The following is a 16,694-nucleotide window of genomic DNA, read 5'->3' on the forward strand; positions in this document are numbered from 1 at the left end:
GTGTCCTCCCTGGTGCATACGAGAGCCTGCTGGCTTCTGAGGGCCCTTTTTTTTTCGTGTGTGTGTGCGTGCGTGTTCCTTTTTACTCTCTTAAGTAGTACTGGTGTGTCCGCAGACAGAGGAAGCTTGTGTGTACGTGATAGGCATGTGTAGATACGTACACGAGAGAGAGATATATATAGAGAGATGAGTACATGGCCCTCCTTTTCCGCTGGTGCCTGAGGACTTGCCTCTCTTTCTTTTTTGAGGTGAAAGCCCAGCCTCAGCTGAAGAAAATTAAGGGACAGGCAACCCGTGTTCCTCGTCAGGGTAACGCCATGAACTATCACGAGGGGTTTTACTCCTGCTGACCCTCTGTGTACTTTTGTGTTACCGCAGTTTTGCTCGCCCGGAGGAGTCGCGCTGGCTACTGCCTGGTTGAACGCTTACTGAATTGTGGGGTGGATTACGTTCTCTGAAGGGTTTCGTAGTTGTCCCTTCTTGCCAAACAGCTAAGACGATTATATCCTGCACTTTAGGCTTGTTCTGAGTTGCGGCAGTACTAAGCCGCGGAGGAGGAGACCGGTCTTAGCTGAATGGGACCATGTGGCAGGCCTTGTGATATCCTTCTTGGGACACTCCACCTTCTCCTGCTATGCACACCAGCCAAGTGCAGGAGAAGTGTATGGTCAGGGTCACGGATGATTTCCTAGATGCACACAGACCCTGTCTGTGTTAGGATGTCCACAGCGTAGAAGTTGGTGTTCGGTCTAAGCTGGTTGTCCCAGGGCACCTGAATAGTCAGTGAAGAGAACAGTTGCGGCCAGCGAATCATTCTTCCTTTCTGTTTTCGGATAAGGACAGGTATCAGCTGGAATTTCAGCTGGCTTGAACTGTTGTACTGACTGAATCTGGTTCTAAAAGTCAGGCTAAGAATAAGGAGTGGGGTTTCTGAAGTAATCGGCGCCATTCCAAAAATAAATCCTGAATCATTTTCATGGCATTAGTTTTAATGACACTGAGTTCTTCCACTCTGCCTATAGGTTGTGCACCATGAGGAAGCTTCCTTCTGTTCTGGCTAGGAAACTCACTTCTGGGACCAGTGGCTCCCCAGTGCTTCCTGACATGTCTGAAGGTAAAGTAATTGGCTGTACGTCAGAAGATTTAGCAACGTTGCTAAGGAGTTTATTCTTTCAGGTGGTTGCCCTTCATGTGTTAATATGGTTTGGATAATGGGCATGCCCTTGACTGTTAGCTCCTAGTTTAAGTGTTTAAGAAGTAGCAGAAAATCACTTCATGTGTTTGGAGATTAATGGCAACAATTATGCATAATCATTGAAGTTGCAGATTTTGGCTCGTCTGCTTCTTCAGTCTTGGAAGAGCATGTGATTCTTTTCTGGAGGGACAACTGCTTCTCAAGTTGGCCCTCGATAGAAAGACAGCGTAGTATGGACAGGTACTATGGCGACTAGAGAGAATGGCCAAGAAATGGAGAAACTGAGTGGAAATAATGTCTTACAGAACTTTTAATGTGTCAATACCGTTAATTTCGTAAACTTAGAGAAATCTTTTAATCAGATCAGCAGGATTGCCTCGTGAAAATGCTCTTGTGAATAGAGCTTTGTGTTGAAAGATTGTTTTAGCACTCTAATAGTAATAAACCATAATGTTCCTGTTTTAGAAGCTTTTAAAAAAAATTTCTTGCATTCTAATCCCATGTACTGAGAAAAGGGGAGGAGGAAAAGGGCTGGAGCCAGGCACAAATAATTCCTTCATGGAATTCTGCTTGTTTCTGAGGTCATCATTTCCCCTTTGTTCTCTAAACAGAAACCACAGGTTATCCAGTAAAAGAGAAAATGAGGGTTATTTGTTGTTAGAGAACTTTTTTTCATTATTGTTAATAAATAGTAATGTGGGAGGTTAAAGGAGAGAAGCAAGGATACACAACATTGCATACTTGCAAATATTAGCCTGCTCTTTTATTTGGATATTTGATAATGATATCACCTAGAAGGCCAGTAAAAATAGTGAAGCAGTGAGGCCATCCTGGCCTTGCCTCTGATTTGTTTCCAAGGAATACTAGTATTTTTTGGCCTATAATAACTGTAAATATTTGACATTCTGTTCCAAAATTGTAACATTGAAATAACGTTATACAAACTTTTGCTGACATGTAAACTAGTTTCCTTTAATCTGGTATCTGTGCTTCACAAAATACCAAAAACTTATTCTTACTAGCTTTTCACATGCTTACTCCCAACTTTGGGTCCCAGTTGTGAATTCCCTCACTTCTTCCATGGTTCTCCTAAAGGCTACACGAAGCAGGACTTTGGAAATTTCCTCTGAGATAACTCTCATCCCACTTGATGAAAAATGCTCCAGATATTCTTTCCAAAGTTCATAGTGTTTGTCAACAGTATATGGTAGCACCAAGTTTGAAAAACTGATTGGAGTTACACTGCAAGCAGATACTACACAGAGCCAGTAGACAAAGGAACCGGAAAGCGGGCTTTGAAGGAAAGGACAAACTCGGTTGAAAACACAAAGATACTGACTGTAAATCAGGCAAGGACGTTGCCTACAGTTGCTTACTAAAATCAAGGAACATGTGTGTAAGTGGAACTCAAGCAGGTAGAATAATCAGATAATTCCTTACTAGATGTAATTTGCATTGTTTCTTTTAATTGTTAATCTAACCTATGTTTTCCACTCCACAGGACACTTACCCATTCATGTGAATAATGGTGTGTTGTGGTAATCTGTACATATTTTAATATTTGCTATAACACTAAAGTTACTCAGCTACTGTTTTTCCTTACTTTAGCGTTCATGAAAAATGAAATGCTATTATTCTTCTCTGTCGACTTGCTTAAAGCCTCTTTGCCTTCAGTGAATGGCTCTGGTCTTATTTGTGGCAATATTGTTGTACTAGATCTCTGTCAGCACACTGTGTTTTTGGTGGTGTGCTGGATAACACGTTTATTAGAGGCTTGTGGGATACAAAATCTCTTACACAGCAACTCCTGCAGTACTTAGCTTCAGTTTAGACATCTGAATCTGCATCTTTCACTGAATTCCAGACCAAGCTCTATAGCAAAACTGGTGGCAAAAGACATCGTAGCGGTCTACCTGAACCCGGATACAGCCTGGGGAGGCACCAGCACGATGGGGCATGGATCTTACCGGCAGGGATGAATGCAGTGATCTTGTCCAGCTGCCCTCGTGTCCTTTGTCACAGCACAGTGCAAATGAACTCAGACGCCGCTGCTCTGGCATTAATGATCCACTGGTCACAGTTTAGGAGATACTGTGAAATACACAACATGATAACGATGGATAAACCCCATTTGCTGTAATTGTTTTGCACATTTAAGACATTTGCCAAATAAGAGAAAGAGTTTATGGATTTTTATGGTTAATTACTTACTTAAATTTCTGTTGTAAGATAACTAATATCTAGAAGAGCAATATAGTCTTCGGGGGGGGGGGTGGGTGGGAGGAGAAAAACTATGTACTTAGGAGCCTGTAAAATGGACTAGATTTAGCTTGGCAACATTTTTGAAACACTTTTACACTTTGTCCATTTTACTGTTAGAATAAAAATTATGTGGTCTCAGCCTGGCAGATGTTTACTTGTATGCCTAAAATTGAAATCAGAAGTATTAACAGCGTGTATCCATGTTTGCAGGTTTGGACCCGAGATTTTTTTGGGGGCTTTTTACCTCTTTAGAGTTGAAAAGGAAGATGAACTTAGTTTAAACAAAGAGAAGGTGCTGTTTATTCCCCCTCCATCCCAGCACAGTCTGCACACTGTTAGAAAATTGAGGTTTTGTGTTCTAGAAGCTGTAACAGTGTTTCTGCTAACACTGTATTGATCCAATGCATGCTATGGCAGCTTCACAGGTGGAGTATGAGTAACAGGAAAGTAGTACCTATTCTGTAAACAAGCCTCCTGCTTCTTAAGAAAAAAAGAATCAAACCTGCCCACCTTCCAAAAAAAGTCAACTCAAGATTTTCAGTCAGTTCCTTTCATTGAAGATTTTTTTGTTCTTAGAATTAGTAGTGGAGCTCTTCTAATTTCAAAACCTGTTTTTAGCCTAACTTCCTAAAGAAATGAGGCCTAAGCAATCTATTTTGTCTTTGTCTGCTTATCTTCTTGTCCCCCTCTTCTTCCAGAACCTTTTGTTGCTTGATGTCAGCCAAACTAGACAAGCACAAATCTCGGAGAGAAACATGTTTCCACAAGCTTTGTGAAAACTGGCTTTCAGATCAGAGCTTCGTTAGGGTGCCAGAGCTAGTGTTGGGGTCAGCCACGGACCATGGTGTTTGCTGGCAGTTGGTGAGTGACTGGGATCTGTGTGCTGGCTGGCAGTCAGCCCCTTGCCTTCCTCTGGGCTCACCACAGCTCATGCTGGCGCCTGTCTAGAGGGCAGGCAAAGCAGAAGCAGGCTGGGGGTGTTGCAGGGAAGGAACAAGAAAGGGGAGTTTAGGGATATTGAAGTGGTGGTGGCGTGGGGGACTTGGGCAGGAAAGCAGCAGAAGCTGAAGTGGCTGTATGGGGAGGAGGGGGCAGAGCCGGGTGGATCTGGCTGAGAGAGAGGTATGTGATTTAAATACCTAGGAAAGCAGGCTCTGCTTGCTCCATGGTTCACAGGACAGCTTGCTGATCGCTGTGAATGCTCTGACCGGGCATTTAGCCTGAAAAGTGCCAAGCCTGATGATGTCTAATAACCTAAAAGTATAAAGGATCAGCTCGTGAGTCACCAGCAGCCCTCTTTCTGTTTCACCATGAAGTTTTGGCTTTTTTTTTGGTAGCCCTTCCTTGATGTGTCCATAACTATTTTGTCCTAATATATGAACCCTCTTGTATAGAAATCTTTGTAAATAAGCCAGGGATCCATACTACACAATTCTCAACTTCTTTTCTGAGCTTGGGAATTGTTGCTGCTTGTTTTCAGGTGTTTCCAAATAGCATACATTCACCTGCCTAACAGTGGTGGAGTAGTTTGATAGATTTGATGGGATCTTAGCACACTTAACAGCCTCATCCGAGGAAAGAGTAGAAAAACTGCTTATGCAGAACTAGTATTAACTCAGTGCAAACAGTGCCGGAATCAATTTTACAGGCCTGTCTTCAGTGTCTTAATACTGTGTTCTTTGAGACTGCTAGAAATCTAGGCTATGAAACCCTGCTGGCAATAGCCTGTCTGCTGACATTACCTGCCTTCATGGGTGGCATTATTTAAATAGTACTCTCCTCATTCCCTATCTCCCAGCTGCACTGTTCCTTTTTATGTTCTTTTATGACTTTCTGATTTCTGTTATCTCCACAGTTTGTTTGTGTTTAGGCTGAAATATTTTCACATCAAAATTCCTCAATCTGATCTTGATCCGCTGTCTCCTTCAGCTGTTAATTAGCACTGCAGGTGTTTGATTGCATTAACAAACACTCTTTGTTGGCTATACACAATAAGCTCATGTTACTCAACCCATTATTGTGATATGCCTACTAACAGCATCAGTGTATTTGGCCAGACTTTTGTTTCTGGGCTGCTATTTGCATGAATTTGCTTAATTTTCCTGTATTGGGATGAGGATTGTGCCTTTTAGCACCAGGCAACCTCGTGTTCATCACTTGCAGAACCAAGCTTGATTTGCTTTGATTTTTTTTTTTTTTTTTTTTTTCCAGTGCGGAGCAGATTGAGGGATATAGTGGGAGCATCTACCAACTGGAGGTACAGTGTACATTAAATGTATTTTACTCTATTTGTGAAACCCAGGTAGAACTCAGGGTTGTGATAGTGGAAGTTAACAATGTTAGCTTGCTGACTGAGGAAGAAAAAGGATCCAGCTAAAAAGTAATGCAAACAAGGTTTCTGAATTGTTGCTTTGTGGATCACAAACTTCTGACATTCCTCTGGCAGAGGATCTTTAGCACCAAAGGAACAAAATATGTCATCTTGATACTTACAAGATTCTCCAATTAACTTTGAATCTGATGGAAGTTTAAGAGCTGTAGAGTCTGGCTGGAAATGTTATGCTGCTGTTACCTCTTGAGTTATCTGCTGGTGGATTACCCACATGGTGGATTTATCCTGCACTGGATTCAGAGGCAATTGAGCTGGTTCAGCGTGAAGCAGGCCGCATTACGAATGGCCTGGCAGCACCCATGTCACTTTGGAAAATTGTCAACTTGGGATTGGCTGTCTCCTTAGTCAGGAGCATCTCGGGCATTTCTTTTCCCTGCCGTAACTTAATTTTAGATTAATTTACATATCGTTTAAGTCATTGATGTTTTGGCTTTATTCAGGTTACCTTCCTCCCTGTCCATTACGCTGAATAAGCCAGAGTCGACTGTAATCCTCTACTGTTAACAGTTCTGAAAAAGACAGTATAGTAGTCTGGGGGAATTAGGTATTGCAGTTTGGTTGGTCCCATATTTATTGTATTGATTGTTAATTTTCTTATGGCTCTGTTTGTTGAGCTCTTCTTTCACACTTTGTGCATTGATACGGAAACGAAGAGAGCCTTGCCTGGGTGGAGTGTCTGATATGTCCAGGCCTTTTGACTAGGTTTATCTAAACAGGATTATAGGCATGCTAAAGAAAATGCCTGAATCGGGGAAGCTGATTTTTGCTTAGTATCTAAGCATGAGGGGGCTTGAAATTTTCAGTAGGTCAGATGAAAAGGGCTCTAGAAGTTGATTTTTAAAAAAGCCTTTCCTGCAGCCCTGAATGGCTGGGGAGTAACCACACCATATGGAAATACCATCTGAGGATTGAGATTTTAGAGGGCTCTGGTCAAATCTGTTCTTCCATCCATTTCTTTTCCCCCACTGCTCCCACACTGGAAGGAGAGCAGACTGATGCCAAGATCACCGCAGCGGTGTTTTTCTTAGATAGGTACGTTTCTTGTGCTGTACAAAATGCAGCAGAAATGGTTTGCAGAGTACTGTATGCTTCGACTACCACGAAGAAGTAAAGCCGGGGAGCCCATAGCTGGGAGTGCTTGAGGATGACAGGTTTAATATGAAGAGGTTTGGAGGACATGGATGATGTAGCCTTTGAGATCCCAGTTTTAAAATGGAGTGACAAAGAGTTGATACATGTGGAGACTGAACAGCCGGTGCGTTAATTGAGTTAGGCCACAGAATGACTAAAGAGGACAAACCTAAGAGAATAGCTTGATAGGGGTCCCGAAATGGGAACTACGGAAGGACTGACGCACATACATCTGGATTGCTGGGATTGAGGTGAGGTGAATGTTGGAGGAACGCCTTCGGCCATTAATTTTGCTAAAAGGAAACTTTGGTTCATGATTTCTCTTGTAAAGGCCAGTGGCATTTTGTATTAGAAAGAAATATCTTGCTTATATATTTATTCTGGTTTTGTACTTAAATTGCAATTAAAACTACTAATCTGTACATTGGTACTTATAGTCTAGATAGAGTTGTGGCCATTTCAGAAATAATGTCATTTCTCAGAATGTTCAGGGCAGGTATTAGTTATTACTTAGATGACATATTGTTACTGTATGACTGGTACTGCAGTGTGTAACAGTATTTTTCTGTTGAAAAATGTTACTGCCTTGAGCCCAATACTTCTGTATATTGAAGAGTACATTCTGAAGCTGAAGTCAAGAAGAGTTGTGCTGCTGACCTCAGAGGAGCCAGGATGGTACTTGTGAAAACAGAATATAGTTCAATTTTTATTGTTTGGTTTCTCTGTGTTTGTAGACAAATTTCTGATTTACTCTCTGATTAATTTCTCTTAAACCTTTCACTGAAAGACCTTGGAAACAAATCTTTTAAAAAGCATAAAGGTGCATCATCTTGGACATTGCATCTTTCCTTAGTCATCTAGTATATTCTATTTCTATGTAGTGGTACAACTTCAAACATTAACCTTCTGGAGTACGTTGTTACCTTTCTATTTTCTCTGAACTCCGCAGTAGTCATGTTGCCCAGATGAGGTAAACCATATTTCATATTTAAAACAAACAAACAAACCTAACTGAAATTTTCTGCTAGACTTTTACTCTCTTTGATCATGGATTATTCATATTTCCCCCAAAATTATTAAAACAGAAAAGAGGGAATATAAATACGTTTGAAGCGTGACTGCTTTGCACCTACCTCTCCTCTTCCAAAAATAAAACTCAAGCCAAAAAAGTCTTTGTCTTAAATGGCTAATACCCAGAATTCATCCAAAGTCAAAACTTAAGATAAATTTTCTTTTTTGGTGAAAAGGTTCTTTCTGTTGTTTTCTTTCAGTTTTGTGTGTGGTTTTTTTTTTTTTTTTTTTTTTTTTAAATTGCTTTTGTTAAACACAATGGCACTCAGATCTCAGCAATGCAGCATGCACAACTGAATGAATGGCACATATCTACAAGTTTAAAATTAAGTTTGGTTACATAGCATTTTATGCCTTCTCTTGCTCTATGAAATGGATTCATAGTTTTGCATACTCCTTGGCTTTATACTGGAACTGTTGCATGTTCAACCCGTAGGTTTTTAATGCTTTGTTGTTGATTCTAGGGATGTTATGAAATACTTGCTTTATTCAGTCAGGATGCACTTTTAAGGGGAGGGAACTTTGGAGGAACAGGTAAGAGAGAGTGTTGGGCAAGATTGTTATATCTCATAGATACCTGTGCAAGGAATCAATTTGGTAGATTGGGAAGAAGCGACAGTAAGTTGGCCCTTACTCCCTTGTGAGAGTTGCAACCCCTCTGACTTGGTGGTGCTGGAAAAGCAGCTCTGAAAGGGTAGTGCTCCCTTTTCTGTATTGTTTCTTTCTATAACTTTCCTCTATAGTCGTAAGACGACTGAGTAGGAGGAGAGAGAGAGAAATAGATTAATTTTCCGTTTCTTTTAGCTTGCTGGTCAAGTGTATGCTGTGTGAACTGATGCTTATAAAGGGAGAACTCACCTGTGTAGACAGGAAGTCTTAGCAGATGAGTTCTCTTTGTTGTTAGTACTAACCAACACTGTACATCTGTTTTACTTCTTGGGAGAGGTTGCAAGTTGACAGTCCTTTAAAATTGTCAGTGTAGGAAGAGTTGTGATACAGTAGCTATGGAAGACATGAATATGCACAAAACCTCATAGGTTAAATTATGTCTGATTTGTTCTTTTCAAAGTGAACCATTTTGGTAGCATTCAGAATTAGATAAATTTTGTTCATCTCGTTAGTGCAAAGTATGTGCTTGCCAGTTGTACACAAAACTATTTAAAAGTTTTCTGCAGGAGACTTGCTTAGCATATCTCATTATGTGCATTTCACTTTCTTCTCAAGGCACGCTTACTGTGTCTTGCTATTTTTACTACTTTTTTGTTTTCGTTTCGATAATCTTCAATGTGACATCTTTTAGCTAGTGTTGCAGTTCTGTTGTCGTACTCCGGACGGAGTGTTTTTTTTCTTACCAGGGATCATGTGCAAGCAATGCAAGAAAGAAAAGCGCTTCATACTTTACTGGCAAAACGGCAGGAAGATCTCCCTCCTAGGAGAATGAAGGATAGCTACTTGGAAGTTATTCTACCTCTAGGAAGTCAACCTGAAATAAGAGAAAAGTACCTGAATGTACACAACAGTGTAAGGTAACAAAGCAACCATGTTACACATACAGGAAAGTGTTAACTTTCATTTACTATGTATGTAGGTATTTAATTGTCAAAAAATGTGTCTTACAGGTTTGGAAGGATACTTGAAGATCTTGACAGTTTAGGAGGTATGTATCTATGCTCTTGTAAAGAATGCACAAGTAATGCAGACAAAGTGAGTTTGAGTACTGTTGAGCACTGCTTGGTGTGATACAGTATGACCTCAAGGAGGGAATCACATCGATGCGCTATCTCAAAGGGGAAGGAAAAAAAAGATACTGATGCTGAAAGAGAAGGAAGGATGATAAAGAACAGATGGAAGCAAAATTACTCAGCTTCAGCTTCTTGCCTGTGCCAATTTTGTAAAGGACCAACTACAAGGATAATTTACTGAGAAATGATCCTAGATTATGAATCTGCATTGAGTGTTAAATCAGAGAAAATTTGCAGAGCGCACTATTTAAAATTAAAACATATGATTTTTCTCTTAAAAACCCCCCAAACCAACAACAACACAAAACCCAACAGATAGTGAGGTGCAAATATTTTAATCTTCCCTTTGGGGAGAAGAGAGTATAATCTGGAAAGCACAGAATGTATCCATTGAGAACAAATGAAAAACACTCGGTATAAATTCCTGGTTTCTGTCTCCAAATTGATGTTAAGGGTGAAAACAACTCAGTTGTTTCATGAGTTAGCTTTCTTAATTTATTTTCTCCTTTTCATTTATTCATGGTCTTTAAAAGTTCAAGATCTTTGACTTTTGTTTTGCAGCTAAAATAAGCGCTAGGTTGTTAATATAACTTGGAGATACTTTTCTCTTAAAATGGCACCAGGTGACTTCCTTCTTCATTCAAGTCCTGTAGCTGGTTGGGAGCATTTTGGTGGAGGTTTTTGACAAAGAATAAGTGCTTATTAAGGGAAAGTTCTGAATGGACCAGGTATTTTTGGCAGGAAAGAAAGACCTTCTGTGGGTCCAGATGGGCAAAATTGAGGAAGGCAGAGAAACAAGTGAATGCGTGTCACCTATCTAGCAAGGATAGACGAAATAGCTAGATGATTTATATTTCTTTCTGTGATGTAGAAGATACTGGCTTCAGTACCTGTCCTGAACTAGAAAAGGAGACTTGAAACTATTGGCTGCCCTCCATTGGTAGATGAGATGAGCCAGTTTTTCATTCTGTGCTTTGCTTATTTTCTCTGGAAATCTGTGAAGATCTTAGTTTTTTCCTGTTGCAGCACAGAATGCCTTTGCCTTGTTTGTAGTCATACTGGGGTTCAGTCAGTTGCACTGGTGGTGTATCGTTTTGGGTTAATCAAGATTCTGTCCCAATTACACAATATTCAGGATGGTGGTCAGCAGTTTTCACAGGAAAATCTGCTGTTTCATCTACCCCTCCCTCCCCCCGGTATATTCTGTGATCTCGGCAGATGTCCTGCATAAAGGTCTGATTGACTTCTAGTTTTTTGTCTTTGGCAATAGGATTCTGATAAATCCCATTCATGTTGATGGCATGATAGGCACAACAGTTTTTAGAATTGTGACTTCCGTAATTTTAGGGAAAAAAAATAATCTTGGATTGCCTGGAAGGACAGAGATCTCCCTTTATCTCATTAAGTACAAAGAGATACTTTCAATTTTGGAAGTCTGTGTTGCGTGAAAATCACATGAGTACTAGAAAAAAAAAAGATCTTTGCAGCCTTGTATTACTCTAAGGAGTCTGTTTACTTGGATGTGCTTTTATGAGCAGAGCTAATTAATTTAAATAGTGGTTTGGCTAGTAATAATTACAGTGTGATAAATACCTCTGCCTATGCTTTCATGCCTGTAAGGCATAGTTTGTCTAATCTGCATCTCTTTAAAGGAACCAGTATTTGAAAATAAGTCCTCAGATAGCATGTATCCTTGGATAACCTGCATGAAATCAAAATATAAGGCAGGAAGGATCTGTGAGAGTGGGCTGCAGGGGTAGAGGGAAAAGATTACATGGGACTGGAAGTGGAGTGCTGGGTTGATTTAAAGCATTCAGTTATATTTCTCTTTGTAGTAAGTAAATATGCATATAACTGAGACAGCTGCTGAATCACTGTTTTCTTTATAGCAGTCCTGTGAGTTACATAGACAAAAAATGTGGAAGTCGTGCACTCCTACAGTATGATACTTTAGTTTGTGTTTTGTAGGTACTTTTTACACTTCACAAAGATGGCTTTGATCTGCTCCACTGAAGTTTTTGTTAAAGAGCTGACTCTATTTTTGGTCTCTCCATAGTTCTTATTTGCTACACTCACACCAAGCAGGAAACGCAGCCAAGGTCTCCCTTATCAATAGTTACAGCTCTGGTGGATAAAATCAGTAAGTGGCAATTTGGTCAGTAGAAATGGTTTCATCTGTTTGTCTTACTCTTTCAGAAGCTACTGCCTTCCTATAGTTGTTACTGAGGATAACTTCTCTGCTGTTTAGTTCACTTCGTCTTGTTTTCGCTTTGAACTCTGAGTACTGTGGCTTTTGTTGAAAGGAGGAGGGAAGAGGGTTTTGTAGATGCTTTTCACCATTTCATATTTCCCTTCCCTTCAAAATACAACTTTCGTGCTTCCTGCACTTCTGTGTTTGTTTTTATTTTGGCACATGAGTTTCTTAGCTTCATTCTTGAACAGTGTTCTGGTGGAGCTGGACCTTGCTTGTGTCACATGTTCTGCTGAACATCTCTGTGGGTCTGCCATCCATCTGCCACCTGTGTGCCTACTTCTTCCTCCTGTTCTGGCTTTAGAAGTCTGATAAGGCAGAAACTGCTGGCTAGCAGTGTGGTCCCTTGCAACAACTGTAATTTCTGGGTTGTCTTTGCATGTACTGCCACTTGCAGAACACGAAAAGGTCTTAGAGAATCCAGTCTTTCTAATATTAGATGTGAGGGACCTGTCTCCAGTAACCTCTAATGTTTGTCTTGTAGATTTGTGCAAGAAGATTATATATCCAGACTGTGACATCAAATTCACAGGCAATGTTTCTTGGGTTGGGAGGACGTCCATGGAAGTGAAGATGCACATGCTGCAGGTTAGTTCCTGTGACTTCTCTCCATCTTATGACAGGCTTGAGGTGCTTCAGGGGGAATTCTGGGTGATGGCATTAGCAATCTAAATTATATTTTCTAGAATAACTGTTTTTGAAGGGCTTGAGACAGCCCTAGTGCTTCAAGACCAAGTCGACTTCCCATAGTCTGGGTGCAGCAAGATACTCTGTTGCTCATCTTTCTAGACATGCGTTTTCTTAACCAGTGTTTTGTAATTAAACTGCAACGCAGTACTCCTACAGAAGAAATAGGTGGCTGTGTTCTTCATGTTCTTAAATAAGTTTCTCCCTGCTTTTGAAAAACCTTTATTTTCCTTATACCTTTGCATTTTATAGAGTTGTAAATTTCGATGTCGGTATTCAGATTCAGTATTAAATTGTATCTCTTGTGTTCATTGTATCTACTGTGTAGCATAATTTTTGTAATAAGTTATTAAATACTGAATAATAGAAAATAAATGAAGGGTGTAACTAGGCTACACTGTGCAGGAAGCAAAAGCAATATTAATAATTAAATTAAAAAATCCTTAACATTTCTATTGAATATTTACTGTCAGTTCATTAGTTAACTGAAACATTAATTCAGTTATTTAGTTATTTAGAATAACAAAAATATGCAATGAACACTTAAGTGGTATTAGTGGCTATAATTCAGATAAGGAGACCAACTGAATAAAAAAATACTTACCTGTTTAAGTGTCTGATGTAGAAGATAATGTTATACCTTTATTGTCTGAACTCCTCACAGTGCTGGCATTAATGGCAATTTAGTATTGACAAAAAAATGTTTTGGCATTTCTTGGAATAAAGGGTAAGTAGGTCCTTTTACAATGCCTGTGTTGATTTTCTCCCCTCCCAGCTGAAAGTAGTAGTTAGTAAGTATTCCCTGCTTAATGTTTACATTGCAGAATTCCTGAACTAGAGTTTTAATTTGTGTTATTTCCTTCTCTGCGACCTATTGTGAGAGATCTTGGAAGGAATGACAGAACGTGAAAGTAAACAACATTAACAGTGTGATGGCATAGTTGATGTCAACTGAATAGCTTGCTAAGCACATTTACAATTTTAGAGTTTAAAAATATAATTGTTTCCTTTCTGTCTTAGCTGCATGGTGGTGATTACAGCCCAGTGTTAGATGCAACCTTTGTCATGGTGGCCCGGGATCCAGAGAATAAACGGTAATTTGTAGGACAGGAAAATAATTTTCAGACTCCTACTGTGGTCCTACTGTGAAAATAGCAAACATGGCAGCTTGCTATGTGTGTGTAGAAGCCATATAGCACAGGTGATACATAGTCGATGTTTTCTGCTGGCACGTGTTAGTTTTCTGCGGCAAGCTTCAGAGCAATGATCTCAGCAGTCAGGTGATACCAGGAATTGCTGTTAAGTCTTGGGATCTGACCCTTTTCTTTAACAGATTTCCCCTGTGTTTGAATGACTGGCCTGATGAACACAGAAGTGAATGAGTCTGCTAGAAACCCACCCACATTCCAGTAGTTGTTAGAATTAATTGCCTTCTTGCCATAAAAACAGAAGAGATTGAGTTTCAATGGTTAAATAGTCTTTGAGTGAATAATGCCATTAATTCCCTAATAGACACATGATAGGTGTCATCAGAATAATTCAGCCTAAAAATTGCTTATGTAAATAACATGCAACTGATAAGTATTCCCACAGAACTTAAAAAAACCAAACCACCCAACTTTCTTATTTTTCTGATTTTACCCTCGCTAATTCCTTAGTCATTACACTAACAAGCTTCTCAGTTTCAGTTTTGGTTTATGACTCCAGCACCAGAAAAATCAGTTGTATTTCTTACCTCTTTCTTGTATAGCCTGCAACAGTAATAAACAATTTTCTGTTTCTAACTAGTTTAAATAATTGCCTGTATTTAATGAAGAGGGATATGTTTAATGAAGGGGTTTTGCTTGACATAATTATTTAGTCCTGATAATGTTAGAAGTAGTTACTAGTTTGGTTTCCTTCAGATTTATGAGATTTTTTTTTTTTTTTAGAACCCATTTACTTACTATACATTAAAAAAAATTTATTTATGTTTCTCATTTTAAGGACTTATTTTGCAAAAGAATTACATCAAATCTGATGTAATTATACACTAGCAGATTGACTGAGGACAAGCCTACTATGGACTTGTGCAGATAGATACAAACTTCAGTGGCTGTTCTTCGAGCCAGCTGGCCACAAGCCAGCTGTGTTTTGGAAGCATTCTGTCCATATAAGGAGGGTACTTACTCTATGTGAGGTAAAAACCTTTCAGAGAGGGACAGGGTATGTTAGGTTGGTTATAGTGCCACAGAAACATGGTTGTGTGGCTTTTGGACCATAGCAAACTTGCATCTCAGCAGCTTGGGGCTTGGACAGGAGAGCTTGCGTAGATACGTCCTGAGCTGAGGAGGGGGAGAATGAGCTCTGTGATGGAGAAGGAGCTGGTGTGTCTCCAAAATCCAGAGGTGTAGCAAACCAAGACAGAGCAGTTTGTTCCAAGCAAAAAGATCCTCTCTGCAAGCCTCTTGTCACTAGCTCAAGTAAAGGCTTGGGGTAGAGGTGAATTGTTCAGCAGATATTTGTGCGTGTGTATGTGTATATATATATATATATATATATATATATTGTTCTGAGCATTTGTATAGATGTTGAAAACAGAAAAATAATAATTAGAAATTATGGGGAAGAATGGCTCTTGAAAATAAGCATTTGCCTTTCCTTGTGAAAAGAAATAATTATGTTAAAGTTATTTGTGCAGTAAAATAAACATACAAATTGGAGCTCGAGGGAGCCTCATCTTCTTTGATAAGTGGTACATGTGGTAAACAGCTTTTGGCTGTTGATAAGGCTGTCATGGGAACATGTAGATTATAAGAACACTTGCTAGCTATGGCACTGTGCTCTTTCTATTCCAGGAGGAATGATACCATTCAAGTTTTGTGTATCTGTTTTAGAATATCCTAGATCATCACATCTTCATTTGCTGAGTTTCTAGATAGCTTTCTGCTTGAATAATCTTCATTATAATCTATGGGTTCAGTGTCAGCTCTTTAAGAAGCATAGATGCATCACTTACTCTTTCTTAATTATACTAGATAGTGGTTGGATCACTTAACTGCCCCTTCAGAGTTAAAGCTAAAGTGATATTCTGTTGGCAGCTGCACATTATGAAATAATGTATTTATTTCTATGATGTAACCCGAAGTATGTCTTTTTCATCATGTACTGTGCATGTAAGCAAAAATGGAAGACTGTTATAATGTATTTACAGGACAAATTCTTGTAAAGTTTGTAACTTAAAAAAATTCCTGTTCATAGGCCAGCATTTGTTAATCCACTCATTCCTGAGAGCCCTGAGGAAGAAGAAATCTTCAAGCAAGGGGAATGTATGTCATATTTCCTGGTAGTATGCACATCTGCCTCAGGTTCAACTTAATAGCTGGAAGGAAGTAAACTTCAGAAGTTCTGCTACTTAGAAATGCTCCTAATTTGTTTAAAACCAGATTTTCGTGCTGTCTCGTGTCAGTAGTGTAAGAGAGTTTAAAAGCCTACTATCACATTCTTGGAAACTCTTTGGCTAAACTGACAGACAAGGGCACTCCTGATGTGATCTGCACCCTTCCTAGACCTCTGTGTTTCCAGGGTGCTCCCTCCACTTCAGATCTGAGTGCAGCACAGGCTTTACTAATGCTCTGGCTGGTTGATTGCCTCCGTGGTGGGTCTGCTAGGTGCATCACAGCTCCTTACCTGTCTGGGTGCCCATGTTCCTTTTGGAAAGAAACCTGGAAAAAGAAAGGGGCAGAGCAGGGGAAGGAGTGTGTAGCTCCATCTTCTTTTGTTTCAAGCTGGAATTTTAAAGCAGAGAATTAGAGAAACATTAAAGACTGAATAAACTGAACAGAAGACCTTTTAAGCTAAAATTTCAATCATTATGGCCTATGGTAATGAGTTCTGTCACAAATTTGCATTCTTGTACCATTGGCAAAACCTAAAGAAGATGTTTGTTCTGTAGGGTTTCTTGTTTGATACGTTTTTCTCTAC

At 39.6% G+C, this 16,694-nt stretch overlaps 1 protein-coding gene across 9 annotated transcripts in view; it reads left to right on the forward strand.

Moving 5' to 3' along the window:
* Positions 1-16,694, forward strand: part of ACOT9 (acyl-CoA thioesterase 9) — a 28,651-nt gene that overhangs the window by 605 nt on the left and 11,352 nt on the right. For 4 of the 9 annotated variants that reach the window (XM_030019623.1, XM_041124941.1, XR_003924177.2 and 1 more), the window contains 9 exons: positions 1,023-1,114; positions 2,697-2,723; positions 5,669-5,714; positions 9,407-9,577; positions 9,671-9,708; positions 11,850-11,933; positions 12,529-12,632; positions 13,752-13,825; positions 15,972-16,039. In XM_030019623.1, the coding sequence (XP_029875483.1) occupies positions 1,023-1,114; positions 2,697-2,723; positions 5,669-5,714; positions 9,407-9,577; positions 9,671-9,708; positions 11,850-11,933; positions 12,529-12,632; positions 13,752-13,825; positions 15,972-16,039 (704 nt within the window). Of the gene's footprint in view, positions 1-290; positions 310-1,022; positions 1,115-2,696; positions 2,724-2,748; positions 4,319-5,668; positions 5,715-6,707; positions 7,656-9,406; positions 9,578-9,670; positions 9,709-11,849; positions 11,934-12,528; positions 12,633-13,751; positions 13,826-15,971; positions 16,040-16,694 lie in introns of those variants that run through there. The other 5 variants (XM_041124942.1, XM_030019625.1, XM_030019626.1 and 2 more) reach the window with 5 other exon arrangements.

The sequence above is a fragment of the Aquila chrysaetos genome, chromosome 7 (genome assembly GCF_900496995.4).
Source record: "Aquila chrysaetos chrysaetos chromosome 7, bAquChr1.4, whole genome shotgun sequence".
NCBI classification, from domain to species: domain Eukaryota; kingdom Metazoa; phylum Chordata; class Aves; order Accipitriformes; family Accipitridae; genus Aquila; species Aquila chrysaetos.